Source organism: Durio zibethinus, chromosome 19, assembly GCF_047325235.1.
Source record: "Durio zibethinus cultivar Kanyao isolate XHJ-2024 chromosome 19, ASM4732523v1, whole genome shotgun sequence".
Lineage (NCBI taxonomy): Eukaryota > Viridiplantae > Streptophyta > Magnoliopsida > Malvales > Malvaceae > Durio > Durio zibethinus.
The window spans coordinates 3,901,728-3,917,290 of record NC_143180.1 but is presented as its reverse complement, the minus strand read 5'-3'; the positions used below and the strand labels follow the sequence as shown (position 1 = coordinate 3,917,290).

The window sequence follows — 15,563 nt, the reverse complement described above, 5'->3', positions numbered from 1 at the left end:
TAAATGAGCTTTGACAAATTGCAAAAGATAATGACTATGACAATTATTGTTGCTATACCGACACATATCCATCTTTTTAGTGGCTGAGTGTTGATGAATATATAATTTTTTGACTTATTATCTTCTTTATTTATCTTATTAATTGTTCAAGTTTATAGTCTTTTTATTTTTTGAATTAAAAGATATTGATGAAGTTATTTTTTATTTGTTCCATTATTTCTATCTATTTTAATACTAGAATAGTAAAAAAATAAAGTAATCTAAATCTTTCATTCTAAATAATTTTTTTAGAAGTTCAATCACTTCAAGTTTTAACTTTGAATTATTTCTATCATAAAATTTTTTCACAAAAATTTTTTTACTATCTATTATAGCAGTAATATAAATAGTTTGTGAATTTGATGGGATTTCATTTAGTAATTTTGTTACTTTTTCTATGATGATGATTTTAGCTTAAAATTTGTATAAACTTGCTCTATTAAATTATGAGAAAAGCAAATTTTATATTTTTTTCATTTTTATTAGGTGCTAATAAATCTTGTCCATAAAATTTTTTTTGATCTCTCAGATTTGATAGGATTAAAAAAATATTTCTCTGTGAAAATATCCTACTAAATTAGTTATTTTAATATGCATACGAGAAAAATATTCATTATTTTTAACAAAATAAAATTTTTTTGACTTAATAAAAGTAGGAAAATACCTTATTACATGAAAAGATAAATTAAAAAGTAATTATTCCTACAAAACATATTCTAATACTGATTATATCATAAGAGTTATGATTTAATCTGAATTTAATTTTAGAAAATCCTCCTAAAATTTTTTTATTTTTCAAATATACATAAAAAATATTCATAAAATTTTTCATGAAGTAGTAGATTTACTTCATTTCTTATTGAATTTTTTATTTTATTAAAAAGTTCATTAGATAAGACTTTGTTAATTTTTTATACAAATTTTTTTTTAAAGTTTTAAAAGAAAAGAAGTAATGATTTTTTTTCTTTCGTGAAAAAATTACAAATATTTAAGAGATTGTTTATCTATTTAAGGATTATTATTTTTCATCAAATTAAAAAATTTATGGTTCCTCTGAATTTCTTAAAGTTAAATTATTTAAACAAGATTTTGAAAATTTTAAAATTTATTAACATGTTAGGTTAATCCTTCCACAAGCTTATTTAAGATTACCACATATTTCATAATTATAATTTTTTTAATTATAAATATAAATAAGAGCGATTTCAAACTTTTAATCAATCGAATAATATGAGTAATAGGTTGAATATTTAGCAAAAAACATGAAAGAAAAAGAAAAAGGAGTTAAAATAAAATAAAAAAGTAAATGAAATGAAATCATAACGAAAAAAACGTGGTATTGGGTCGTTTGTACTACATGCGCAAATCAAAATTGGGCATATCTTTACTTAAAGTAAAGCATAAACCTTTTACAAGCTTAATTACGTTTTTTTTTTTCTAAAAGTTAATTTACTATCTTAAAGTTTAAATTTTTAAACTTTATTTATGAGATTATATAACTCATGGGGTAATATTAGGTTATAAAAATTTTTTGTTTATGAAAAATTTTGTTATGATTTTAATAAAAATTTTTTTTGAATAATTTCAAATGTAATATTGAAGTGCATTGATTTGGATTTTGGAGAAATTAATGTTATGTTTAGATAAATATTAATAAAGGAAAGGAAAAGAATGGAAAAGAAAATTTTTTAAATGAAAGAAAAAGATATATGTAACACTTGTTTGAATAATTAAAATTAATAAAAAAAAAATGAAAAGAATTCTAATAACTATTATTTGAATAAAGAGTAAAAAAGAAAGGAAATGTTTCATTATAGTAATTTTTTTCAATTATAACATTTTATTATCTATGATTTTAGAGCACTCTTAGATCATGATATATTTGTTATATTGTTTGACCTCACATTGCTGTTATATCAATAGTTTTTAATCAAGTGAAATATAAAGATATTTTATAAACATGCATTGATGGATTTTATGTTAGTCTGTCATCTCATAAACTTAAAAAATATATCTATTCATATTCAACCATTTATCAAAATCAAATCATCAAAAAATTTTAAAAAAAATTATATATTGAAAAAGATATGTGAAACTTACTTGAAAAAATAGATGACTTTGATAAAATTACAGGATGATTGTGATCTATTTAAATTTTTTTATTAAATTTTTAGTATTAATAAATAGATGAATATAATAATCTTTTTATAAAAAAATATTTTTCAACTTTTTTTTTATGATTTTTCCTTCAAATTGAGATATTAAAAAAATTAAATTTATAAGAGGAAGCAAATATTGGTTTCGATCTCTTTCCCTTTTCTTAAATTAAAAATTTATCTAATCAAAAGAACGGGGTTTTGTTTTCTTTACATTTTTTTACTTTACTTTCATTTCTTTCCCTGCCTTCAATTTAAATACATTGCAAAATAAACTGGAAGGTTCTAATATTTGTTGCGATGGAATTTTTATGTATGATTGAGGATAAAAAAAAATTTGTATATAAATTATGATTATAAAATTTTTTTAAATAAATATAATTTTTAATATTTTGCCCATGTTCTCAGTACCTAACAGTCATGGCCGTAAACCTTTTTCAAACTTTTAAAACAAAACCTCCTTTTTAAACCCAAGAAATATAGGCCAGCAACGCCTCTTTCTCTTTGACAACTGAAATAAACAGCAGCAATAGGGAGGCCAAGATCGTTTTCAGCAGCAAAATCTCGGGTGCTAAAGTTATCCCTTGAAGAAGGTAACTAATTATCTGTGTACGTTTCTGCTTGAAAAGAACAAACACAAACCTGTGGATCTCTATATTCAAGAATTTGGGTGGTTTCTTTCCTTGCATTTCTTGATGGTTGGGATTTATGTCTAATTGCCGTTATGCCACTTTCGTGTTTTTCTATCAAATTTTCTTTTTCAGGGGCTTCCGCATGTTTATCACATTAGAAAAGTTTTAGGCCTTTTTTTTCGTTATTGACCTAAATTTGTACTATTATGTACAAAAAATAGTTGAGTTGTACCATTTTTAAGTTTTCACCATTATTCCTTCATCGTATTCCAATCATGGAGATTCTCTGTTTTCTAAATCTTGTCATGGTCAACTTTGAACTTGTTGACCATTGCCTTTTGATCAATGATTCGACTTGAATATCTCTTCTTGGTTGATTAATCTGTGATTATGGTTGACTATGAATATGGAATCTCATGTATTAACTGTTTGCTATATGATTTTCTGAGAAAACCTGGGCTTAAACCCTATAATTCTTGACTAATTATTAGTCCATAGACTAATCAGCTTTGCTCATTTTCTTTTTTCCTCCCTAAATGTCAAGAAAAAAGGAAAGTTATCCAGTAATTCAACGAAATCTATATGATTTGGATTAACAAAGAGTTGTTGGACTTTACTCGTGTCAAGGTCTTCTTAAAAACTTCAGATTTTGCAATGAATGTCAAGCGGACTAGCTCCTTGGTTAATTCATAATGGTCAGCTTGTCTGTGCTCATTTCTTTTGCCATTACTGTTAGCTCCCTTGTTGATATTCCACATTAGGTGTCTCTCTCCCTATATTCCTGCATAGGTATGCTTTATGCAAAAGAATTATTGGCAATGTAACTGAGCACTTAGTTAAGATTTTCTTCTAATAGCGCATGTAGTTGAATAGCTGGGAGAATAGAGGCCTTTGGCCGTGCAGTGATTTGAGTTTGGGCTCTTTCACAAGATACCATAAACAGCCAGTTGCACATATTCTGGATTCAAAAATGACTATAAGATACAGACTGACCAGCAAAAGCAATCACAATGAATTGGGATAATTTAATTTCTTTCAATTAGGACTTGAATTTCTAAGTTTAATTATATCTTTTGTTTGCATGTTGTATTTGAATTGAGAGACTTTTATTTGCTTGGATTTTGTTGTTGTTGTTGTTGTGTTTTTGTCAAGTATAAGAATCGAGTTTATTTTTACTTGTTAAACGAGTCTAAGCTCGAATAACTTGATTTTTATTTCAAGTCGAGCTCGAGATAAAAAAATATAACTCGATCGAGTTTGAACCAAGTTTCGAGCTTTGAATTTGGTGTTGAGCTTGAGCTTGGTATTGTATAGGCTCGAACTTGATCGATTACACCCCTAATCAACCCTTAATCAAGATCAGAAGTCTAGCTTTATCTGCTGACCTAACCATTCATACAATCATCGGTAGTGTCAGGTACTTTTGGCTGTGCTCTGCAATGCACAGTGTTTATAAAAATAAAAGCTAATTTTTTTGACCAGTTTAAAATTTTAGTAGTAAATTGAAAATGGACAGAAGTGGCAAAATGAGTATGAGGACAAGCACGGGAGGGAGTAGCAGCAGCAAGGCAGTACCAATAATGCGGGAATTTGTTAGGATAGACGGTAGTGCCAGTGCCAGAAGCCAACATGATGTTATCAAATTCCGTCTTGTATCATACAACATTTTGGCTCAGGTAACTAGTATTTGGGATTTGGGATCATTTTTTTTCTTGTTTTGTTTAAGTAATCCAAAGCTTCCATTTTCAAAGTAGTATTACGTTTCGTATACTTGTATGTATTACAGGTGTACATCAAGAGGTCTCTGTTTCTGCATTCTCCGTTTCCTTGTCTCAGGTCAATTAATTACTTCTTCATCTTTTCTCTTCTCTTCAGTTATCGTACTGCCACTGCCATTCCTTCTTCTTTCTTAACGGCTTTCCAAGTTTAGTATTTTTAACCTCATTAGTATATTAAATAAATTACCACGTGCGTTGTCTTTCAACCCAAATTTCCATTCTTTATTACCTTTGGAATTTCTCCACATCCTTCACTTGTTTATCTTCTCTTTCAACCTTGATTATGGCTACCACAAAAAGGATAGTTGTTGATTATCTAGTAAATTTGCATTTTCCTTTCTTTTTTCAAATTTCTTTTTCTGCAATTTAATAACCAAGTGATTGTTTACGATTGTTTATGTAATCAAACTGACTTGTAGGTTATTCTTAATTTTTCTGATTCTACTTTGTAACAGATGGAACACTCGTTCACAGTCAATTTTAACTCTTCTAAAAAACCTTGGAGCTGACTTCTTTTGCCTTCAGGTTTGCTTCATTCTATTAAATGAAGTTCATAAATTTGCACATTTTTCTGCTACCTTCATCTCCCTCTGCAGCTTCTGCTCTTTCATGCATTGACCATGTCAGTGCATGTGCGTTCATACATTGTGTATATTTCTGCATATTATTCTAATTGCCCTTTTTTTATGGTCTAAAAACATACCAGGAAGTAGATGAGTATGATTCCTTTTATAAAAGAAAGTCTGAGGAACATGGATATTCTAGTATATACGTTCAGAGAGGTGGACAGAGGCATGATGGGTGTGGAATATTTTATAAGAACAACTGGTATGCTGAAACTAGTCTCTATTTTTCTTTCAAAATAATTTCCTTGAACATGTATACTAGAATATTGAAGAATATTCTAGCGTATATACAGTAGGTTTTTTTACAACAACTTTTTTTCAAATTAAAGTTTTTTCTCTTTCTTGGGTGTTTATGCATTACATTTTGTGTGTGTTTTGCAGCAAATTTTGCCTTTATGAAGTCCTCCTTTTGCAGGAAGCCAACATACTATCTTATTTTACAAACTTACCGTCACACATTGCTTCAGTGCAGAATTACTTTCGAAGGAAACAATAGAATACAATGATCTTGTAGACTTGTTACAGGGTGAAACCTCCTTATCTGCTAACAAGCAGAATGAGACACTGACCAATACAAATAATGGTGCTGATCCAAAGAATGGTAAATTTTTCTATTATTATGTTTTTGCATCCAACAACGCCCGTATTGTACTTATGACTTGTTGCTTGATTTTCTATTGTTATGTTTTCTTTTTGCATCCAACGACATGTATGTTGTACTTATTATGACTTGTTACTTGATATTTTGGCATCTTAAAGCTGTGTTACATAATTTTATTAGACATTCTAACCCTAGTTTTGAGGACTGCTCAATAATTACTGTGCTACCTGTTACCCTTGTTTTAACCTGCTTTGAATTACAATGGACAATTAGTTTTACTGTACATGCATTTGTTTTAGTGTCTTCTCTTCCACTTTTTCTCCAGCAATTTTTGGGAGGTTTTTAAGTCCTTTACTAGTTGAGATGGATCAGAGAGAAGCTTTATTTGGTGTTATCATTGAATGAAAGGCTTTATAGGAAATCATCAAACATATAGATCAGTTAGAGATACCCTGTTTTCTGTGGTTTTTGGAAGTTAGTAAATTGTGTTTCCCTAGTTAACTTAAATTCTGTTTGCAGAAGAGCAAGCAGTCGTATAAAAGCATATTGCATCCTAGGCTGCTAAAAGCAAGCAATCGTGTAATAGCTTATTGCATTTTTGCTTGCTAAACTTTCACTGGTTCATAAATCATATTATTATTGTATAAAGTCATTGCTTGCAGCTTAGGTCGATAAGAATAGATTAAATATTCTGCAGAATGCTAAAATTTAACTTTTTAAGATGGTTCAGTCTTCTGCTGGAGAAGGGCTTTTCACGAGGAAAGAAATGCAGAACTAGCATTGTCATCAGCTGAGCTGGTGATGGCATTTTAATCACAAACCGTCTTCTGGTTATGTTTATCATAGATAATATCTGCACTAAATGTCTCTCAGTCAAGTTTTATTAGTTGATATCAGAGCACAAGTATAATTTGATGAATAACAAAAATGATGTAGTTCATTGCATATGCTAAGCAAATTTTAAACCTTTATTTGCTTTATCTCTACCTCTCAGTACATATATATATATATATATATATTATTTCGCGATGGAAGTTGCTATTATCTCCTACTACAAACTAGTAATGATATTGTACGCTGGTAGTTCACTGCTTGGATGATCTGTTATCAGATTCTTCTGTTAGGAGTAGTCCAGCGCATCATGGAGATCCCAATGATCAACGTGTAAGATTAAAACAAGATTGTGTAGGAATTATGGCTGCCTTTAAACTCAAAGATCCTTTTGATCATGTCATTATTCTGGCAACCACACATCTTTATTGGTAAACTATCCAAAATTTTGTTTATCCATTTAATGTAGGTATAATGTGTTATACATCTTGGATTCTATGGGGTTGAATTATAAGTACATTTATTGCTGTTTTTTTCCAGGGATCCAAAGTTAGCTGATGTTAAGCTTGCCCAAGCCAAATATCTTTTATCACGCTTAGCTCAGTTTAAAACATTGGTAACAGACAAATTTGAATGTACTCCTTCATTAATTTTGTCTGGTGACTTCAATTCAACTCCCGGAGATAAGGTTAGCTAGTACATTTTATTTATTTATTTATTAAAATTTTCATATATATATATATACAGACATATATAAATGCTTATCTAGGTTCCAGGTGGATAAGCCTATTTCCCTTAGGCTTCATAATTCTTCAATTTGCTAATAGTTTCATGTTATCTATGGCTTCTTTCTCGACCATTTCATGCAATTTTATGTAGGAAAACTAACCTGATAGTTGAATTACAAAACGGCACATGTTATGAATCTCAACCATTGGATTAAAAAGCTTTCCATCCTCCCTATCAAACATAGCATAAAGAATAAACCTCTAGAAGGAAGACTGTGGGTGCGAGTGAACTAAGGTTGTGCTGAGTAGCAGGTTGTCTTGCGTAGTTTTGTTTTGTATTATATATCTAGCACATGAAAATGGACAGTTTTACCCCATGAAAGCTCAAGTGTGATGGTTGGTGAACTTGAGCATCCAAAGGCATTGCCTGACTTGTTCAATACTCTAATTTGACATTCATTGTTCTTTTTAACTCACCTTAAGCGTCCTCAGTCAAAAACCTTGCCCTTCCTCCTGGACTGGTTTTTAGAATGTTTTCTGGGCCACCTTATTTTTGTGATATCGCACTCCATGATTTTTTTGTACATTGTTCTCCCACTTTTCATCTTTGGGCTTATTTCCTTGGGTATTATTCCACTCAGGGATAGAAACCTGGCTTCATCCTCTACAGAAGCCTTATTAGGCAGTCAGACTTGCATAGTCTGTTTATGGTTGACATTCTGAATAAGCCATTTTTTATCTTGATAAGTTTTGTGAATGACTTTACTAGTTTGCCTACAACTAGTTTTTTGTTCTTTCTGCAGCCTTACACTTTGCAACATTCTGTATGTTCTTATCTTTTCAGGTTTATCATTATCTTATTTCTGGCAACTCGTCAACATCATCAATTGGATGTTTGGAAGAACCTCCCCTTTCCTTGTGCAGTGTTCATGCTTTCACAAGAGGAGAACCACCATTTACAAACTGCACCCCGAACTTCACAAATACGCTTGACTACATTTTCTTTTCCCCATCTGACTGCCTAAAACCTGTTAGTATTCTCGAACTTCCAGTGTTGGATTCGCCTGATATTACCGGTGGATTGCCAAACTATAGCCACCCGAGTGATCATCTGCCAATAGGTGCTGAATTTGAAATTACTAAAGATTAAAATATTCAAGTTTGAGTCTGCTGGGTCTTTTCTCACGGAGAATGGAGAAAGAGATAAAAGGGCCAGAGCAAGCTAATAAATCTCCCAAAGATCTGTTTAGCAAATAATGTGTGGCTTTCCAATTTATTTGATAGAAACATTTGTCTTTTCAAGCCTGTAACAAGCTGACAAACATCTAGACATTTTCGGTTTTGGAACTCGTTATTAGAGTGAATGCAATATTTATAATAATATACTTGGCTATTAATATCCCGTAGATCTCTTGCATGATACTTTGGGGTTCAGGCTGGGGCTGTGAGGGGCATCTATTCTGAGTCTATTTAAAGGGGGACTGGATTAAATTGTCCTAAGCAAATCAATTTTCAATAGAGGCCAAAGGACGTACCACATTCCTCGTGACATGTTACTGTATGTCTCTAGTTTTGATTTGTTTGTCATTTCCCAAACCTGTTAAAGTGAGATAAATCCCAGACAACCTGCAAACATTCATGCCATGTCTTACATGGAATGTAATTGCTGATTATACTTTGTATTAGACCATACAGTCTTGTGGCCTTTATCGTTTGTAATTGTTCCAATGAAGATAATTTTGGAGTTGCAAATGCAATGCCAGGAGATGAGAGTAACGAATTATTTCAGCCCTTTCCCCTTTCTCACTTGAATGGAATCATAAATAGAAGATCATTGCTGTATCATAGAACAACTATATCGTTTTCTATTTCAAATAATTTCGACCTTTTATTTTATTATAAAATAATTGTTATTGTTAATATAAGTTTATTTAAAATAAAATAAAATTTATTTATTAATATTTTTAAAATTAATAAGTAAATGATTTAAAAAATAAATATGTTTGTCGAATAAATTTAAAGAATTATCACTATTTAATTAATTATCTATTTTAAATAATTATGATATTTTTTTTATCATAGAATAATTGTTATTGTCTATATCAATTTATTTAGAATAAAATAATATTAATTTATGGTCAAATTCTGTTTGAGATCCTTAAACTTTGTGAAAATTTGGAATTTAATTTTTATATTATAATTTATACAAATTTAATTCTCGTAATATTTTAATTTAATAATTTTAGCATCATCACTAACTTCATCGATTTTTTGCCCTTAGAAATGCTGATGTAGCCATTGACTTTTTGGCATTACATTAACTTTGCTGATTTGGCATTGACTTGTTGGCTTGTTAATTAGAATAGATGAAATCAGTTGTTAAATTATATAATATTTTCTCATAATATTTTGTCACAAATATTGAAAAATCTATTACAATATTCTGTCACAATTTTTATATATTGTCACTAAATTTATCATAATTTTTTGTCATACATGTGAAATACTGATACTAGTTCTTTCACCATTTTTTGTTACATTTCGGCATAAAATACAAATATATTATTAATTTTGTCACACTTTTTTTGTCACAATTGTAGTATATTGTGGCTATATGGAAAAAAAACTTACACAATTCTATTAGAAATCTATCACAAATTTGTCAATATATGAATTAGAATTATAATTAAATCCCACAAAAGTAAAATTATCTATCAAATAATGTTTCTATTTTTTAAAATCAAACCCTATTTAAATGATTTTTTATAATCAAATTTAGATTCAAGATTCTAAATATATTAAAGTAAATTACTAAACTTAATATGTATTGATTTTAAAATTAAAGTTATTATTTAATTTAATATAATTATTTAGATAAGTTTTTTTTGTGAAGATCTAAAAAATTGAAAATTCTCATTATGATACATGATATTAATGTTTTGGTTTATCAAATAAATAATTTTTACCTTTTATTTTGTTAGGATTTAGTATCCGTCTTTCAAATAAATAGGAGCTCATCTCTCGTAAGAATTTAAATTTAAATCTCTTATTTTGTTTAGTTAGATAAAATGATCATTTTATTCATGGTTTATTTCAAATTCATTACAATATAACTCTATTCAATAATTTGATTCATTATAAATTTTGTTACATGATATATTTAAACTAATTAAAATAATATTAATTTTGATATATTAATGTAAATTATTAATATTATAATTGATTAATATAACTGATAATAATAATATTATTATTAATATGATATTATTAATAATTAATTATATATAATAAAACTAATATATTTCAAAAAATATTTTTATATTAAAGGATTAAAGTATTTTTAAAATTTAATATTTTAAAAAACTAAAAAAATTCTTAAAATTTTAAAAAATTTTATATTAGAGTGACCAAATTTTAAATTTTGTACGAATATAGAGATTAAATTTTAAATTTATGCTAGTATAGGGATTAAATTTTAAATTTTGTATATGTACAAAGATCATTTATATAATTTTACAACTAATTTCATTCATTCAAATTGTGACATTATCAAGTCAATATCACATCAATAAAGTCAATACATTTGTCATCAAGTCAACAACCATGCCAACATTTGTATTAGCAAAATTTTAATAAAGTTTGTGATTGGACTCGAATTATCAAACTAAAATAATATGAGAATTAAATTGTTACGAATTATAATATATAGACTAAATTTTAAATTTTCACAAATATATAAGGATTTTTTGTATAATTTGACCGACTTAATCGCATTAAAATTAAACCAAAGCACAAATATTATATCCCCAAATTAGAAAATTTCTCTTCTAATTAGGAAGATCACCGACAGGATCATTAGGCTTCTCTATATTTTCGTGCTTGAACAACTTTGCACAAACTAAATGATATCCCAAGTTCACCCCTCCAATCGCTGCCAACAACCAATATACATTATCCATTCTTCCATCGTTGAGATTGTCCGGCAACCACCCTGTTGTTCTACGAACCAAATCTATGATCCCGGTGCTTGCATAATATCCAATTCCAATTAGTAACGCTATCATCGCCGTGGATGTATTTTTCAGTGACTTTGGAAATCCTTGGTAATACAATACAATTTGTCCAGGGAAGTGAAATCCTTCGCTGATACCTACAATTGTTAGTGGCACCGCAAGCCATAGGCTGGAAATGGGAACCACGGAGCTAGGCTGTTTGGTGAGGTGATTGGTTCGAACCGCATGGCGACGTCTCATTTCGATTAGGACAGACCCTATCATGGCGATGATATTGATGACGTGGCCGATCCAGATTCGTCGAAGAGGTGTCAAAGTCCAATGAGGGATGAATTTTTTCCATATTGGATGGAGGAAGCGATCGATGATCAAAATTGATAGAGCTATGGCTAATAGGTTAAACACAACGAAAGAACCAGCTGGGATTTTGAAGTGTGGTCCGAGGTGTCGATCCATGGTTAGGACTTGGAGGACCGATAGGTTGTTAAGCATGCCTATAGTGGTGCTTAAGAGAATGTTACTTGACCATAATGGCATGATCTTGAGTATGGTTTTGAGGTCTTCTACTTCTTCCACCGTGCATAGCTTCCATGATTTTGCATTGGAACCACTCGATTGAGTGTCATCACTCTCAGGTTTTAGGGCTGCACGGTTCAAGAATCTGCCATAGAGATTGTAGGTTATATATAGGTTACAAGCTGAAGTGACATAAAACAACTTCTAACAAATATTTTACAACATATTTTTCAGCTATTACATCTTGACTAAATTTGCTTCAAAATTAAAAATATAGTGCTAAAATGTTTCAATCAAATGATTGAGATTCATAGCTATACTTTTTTCTTTTCTTTTTTTTTTTTTTTTTGTTTTTCTTATCAAACGAAGAATTAAATGCTTGGTATTAAGGACTCAATTGCGTACCTGAATCTATTGCTAGGACCATCTTTCAAGATATTTGCTGCCTCTATACTTCCATAGTTATAATCTTGATAGCCAAAAGTGCCTGATACATTCCTCTTCTGAAAGGCCGCAAATCCTACACACAAAAGGCGAACGAACGGGTTTCCGTTGGGCTTGATGCGTCGATAAAAGCGTTTCCCCGACAAAAATAGTATCAAAGCAATAGCATTCGCGACGACACAAATCACAAATGCTACACCCCAACTCACATTGTCTTGAATGTAGATGATGGCTGTTAAGCTAATAGCATTGGCAAGATATAAGGCCAAAAAATACCAAATGAAAAACATCTCCTGATCTTTGGGTTTGTCGAATTGATCAGCTCCCATAGTTGCAATTGTAAACCTTGTGCCCCCAACGCCAAGAGAACCTAGTGCTAAAGCCATGTAAAGGACTGCAAATTGAAGCTTTGATGGAGTGGGACATTGAAGTGAACCCATTGCACATGGTGAAGGCTTCAAGGAGTGGATTGTGGTTGTTAGGGTAAACAATATCATTCCCTGAAATTAAGCTCCAAAAATACAAAGTTAAATAGCTGATTACTACATTCAATTTTTTTTTTTTACTTCTACATGATAAGTGAATACAATCATTTAGTCACGAAACCAAAAAAAAAAAAAAAGGATTTGAAATATTTTTAATATATGGCGATTCAAAAATTGAATTTTAAAATTACCAAATGAAAATGAAATATTACACGTCATATACGTCTTTTTTTGTGAGCCAGAAAAAGAGAAATGGTAACTATTAATTTCATCAGATACAGAGATAACACGACTTAAAATTTAAAAAAAAAATCATAAATAAGTTTAATAAAATTAAAAAATTATATTTTATATTTTTATGTCGACATAAACTATGATAAGTAATTTTGTATAAAATATAATATAAATATAATATTTTACATGATACAATAACTCGAATTATCAAGTTTAATAATTTACTACGTACGACCAAATCCAAAGAGTAAGGCTAACTGATTCATATGATCGGACAATTATCAGACACAAATATTCAGACAAACATATTTTCCCCAACAACCAAAAACCCCAAAGACCATGGTTGCGCCAAACCACCGAAATATCTTACCGAATCATACCAATTATGAAAAATCATTAGTTTATTATTTTTTAAAATTCAGGAGAAATTTTCGTAGGAGGAAATCATAACTAAGGGATAAGTGTTTAAAGAATAAACAATTGAAGACATGATTACCCATCTAATAATCATGACATATATATCACTAATGTTTTAGGGTTAGTATTAGATTATGGCACACCCACTATGTAAGTGAATGAGCAAGATAGGTGAAATTAAAATAATAATAATAATAATAATAATAATAATAATAATAATAATAAATAAATAAATAAAAAGTGGGCAAAAATAAGTAGAAAAACAATAAGAAGATTTGAAATTACCGGTTAGTTTTTTAGTGTTATTTTCGAGTTGATTGGGAGGAAATTATTTATATGTCTCCCTTTTATTTGTTTTTATTTGGTTTTTAATCATTAATTATAATCAATTGATGACTTTACATCAATTGACTCACGATACACATACACATACACATATATATATGTATATATGTGTGTATATATATATATATATATATATATATAATAGAAAGAAACTAAGGTTAATTTCATAAATTTTGGCTAAGAATTATTTAATATATTATTAATGAAAATTTTGAATTCCACAAACGAAATATTATGGTTGTCATGTACCTCATTAAAATATATATTTGAAAAAAAAATTAATATATAATAAAAAAACGACATGTAACGATATTTTAATCGCTATTAATTAATTAAGTAAATAAGGAAAGGAGATTTTTAAGAAGTACTACCAGTAAGGAAACAAAGGAAAAAGTAGTGATAACGGTGAAAGAGTCGAAGAAGGTGTCGGCAACAATGGCTCCAGCAATGGGAAAGAGAGTGTTGCAGCCAAGTATCACATTATTGATTTGAAGAGCAGTGATGTTCTTCACATTGAATTCACTTATTAGAAATACTATCAGATTTGCTGTCCACCCACTGGATGCAAGGGAAAGCCCCGCCGTTGCTCCTGCATAATATTTGCCTTAATCACTTCGTTTTAATCATGAGAAACCCAAACCCTAAACCTTTACAATAGCTAAAATTTTATGCATTTTTTTTCTAGCTAAACTAACTCGATACACGTTTCACAATAAACTTTACTTGCACGGTTGTTTGGATAAACTAATTTTAAATTAAGCACAAAATAAAATTTTAAAATTAAAACCGATAAATTAATCATATAAGAAATTAATATGTCAATATTAACAATAATTAAATTAATAATTCAATATTAACCGACGACAATATTATTTATGGGTAAAACGTTAAACTCTTAATTTTAATAATTAAAATTCAATACTTGATAAATTCAAGTACTAAAAAAAACTAATAATCTGATATATGAAGGTGCTAGTACTTAATTGAATGGAGGTGTTTAATTAAGTAAAGAGTTTACATACCTAGAATGAAGGGCAAAGTTGTCCTTCCTCCTCCTTTATGATCATCCATCATTGTTTGTCCATCTTCATTATTGACAGTAGTAGTATTTTGGCTGCTTTGTTCTATTTGTTCTAACTCCATATTTCTCTCCGTTGAGGAAACGAGATAAAAACAACACTATATATAGAATTTTGGCTTGAGCTGGCCATGAGATAATTAATGCCCACTTTTCAACGAACATAAATTTTTTTTTTGGGTAATTGAAATTTTATTCCCAAAAAAAAAAAAAGATGCAATCCACTATATAATCATTAAAAGAAGCAAAGCCACTATAATTCAATTTTGTTGGCTTATGCCCCAGCATTCACGAAGACGTCTATGTACAATATTTGCATTTACAAAAATAATGTAAGAAAGATAAAGCATTTTCATGACCAAGCATATAATATTTTTCTATTACTATATGGTATTTATGATGAAAAAAATAACTTAAAAACATGTGTTTTTATATTTCAGATTGTTATAGATTATACTCTACCAACAAATCGTACTGTTGTTGATTAATATGTCTACAAAATTATTGATTTTGTTTATATTTACATCAATTTTGATTTGCTACAAGGATAATATTAAATATTTGATTGATTTTCAACATCTTACCTAAACTTTGTCCCAATAAAAATGTTTTATTGATTAATACAAGGCATGATAATGAA

The 15,563-nt window shown here is 29.2% G+C and overlaps 2 protein-coding genes across 3 annotated transcripts; one reads left to right on the top strand and one right to left on the bottom strand.

Annotated features, from left to right (window-relative positions):
- The first annotated feature begins 2,616 nt into the window (after positions 1 to 2,616).
- On the top strand, positions 2,617 to 8,790 carry LOC111310279 (carbon catabolite repressor protein 4 homolog 4-like). Of its 2 annotated transcripts, XM_022909581.2 has the most exons (9): positions 2,617 to 2,788; positions 4,344 to 4,503; positions 4,614 to 4,663; positions 5,061 to 5,130; positions 5,312 to 5,433; positions 5,699 to 5,832; positions 6,944 to 7,094; positions 7,204 to 7,351; positions 8,236 to 8,790. In XM_022909581.2, exons 2-9 carry the CDS (start codon positions 4,354 to 4,356, stop codon positions 8,539 to 8,541), a joined length of 1,131 nt encoding a protein of 376 aa, XP_022765316.2. In that variant the 5' UTR covers positions 2,617 to 2,788; positions 4,344 to 4,353; the 3' UTR covers positions 8,542 to 8,790. The 2 variants fall into 2 exon arrangements, with proteins under 2 accessions (XP_022765316.2, XP_022765315.2); XM_022909580.2 differs by lacking the exon at positions 2,617 to 2,788 and having other exon boundaries at positions 4,321 to 4,503.
- A 2,428-nt stretch (positions 8,791 to 11,218) lies between these two features.
- On the bottom strand, positions 11,219 to 14,988 carry LOC111309525 (protein NRT1/ PTR FAMILY 2.7-like). The gene is made up of 4 exons (XM_089748642.1): positions 14,868 to 14,988; positions 14,217 to 14,434; positions 12,326 to 12,864; positions 11,219 to 12,065 (listed from the first exon to the last, which is right to left on the bottom strand). Exons 1-4 carry the CDS (start codon positions 14,986 to 14,988, stop codon positions 11,219 to 11,221), a joined length of 1,725 nt encoding a protein of 574 aa, XP_089604768.1.
- Between the last annotated feature and the right edge of the window lie 575 nt (positions 14,989 to 15,563).

Excerpts from the sequence above, each read along its gene's own strand:
- LOC111310279 (XM_022909580.2), top strand. The coding sequence starts at position 4,336 with ATGGACAGAAGTGGCAAAATGAGTATGAGGACAAGCACGGGAGGGAGT. Across the intron at positions 4,504-4,613 it reads CATACAACATTTTGGCTCAG|GTGTACATCAAGAGGTCTCT; the intron begins GTAACTAGTATT and ends TATGTATTACAG. Across the intron at positions 7,352-8,235 it reads ATTCAACTCCCGGAGATAAG|GTTTATCATTATCTTATTTC; the intron begins GTTAGCTAGTAC and ends TTATCTTTTCAG.
- LOC111309525 (XM_089748642.1), bottom strand. The coding sequence starts at position 14,988 with ATGGAGTTAGAACAAATAGAACAAAGCAGCCAAAATACTACTACTGTC. Across the intron at positions 14,435-14,867 it reads AACTTTGCCCTTCATTCTAG|GAGCAACGGCGGGGCTTTCC; the intron begins GTATGTAAACTC and ends AATATTATGCAG. Across the intron at positions 12,066-12,325 it reads GGTCCTAGCAATAGATTCAG|ATTCTTGAACCGTGCAGCCC; the intron begins GTACGCAATTGA and ends TCTCTATGGCAG.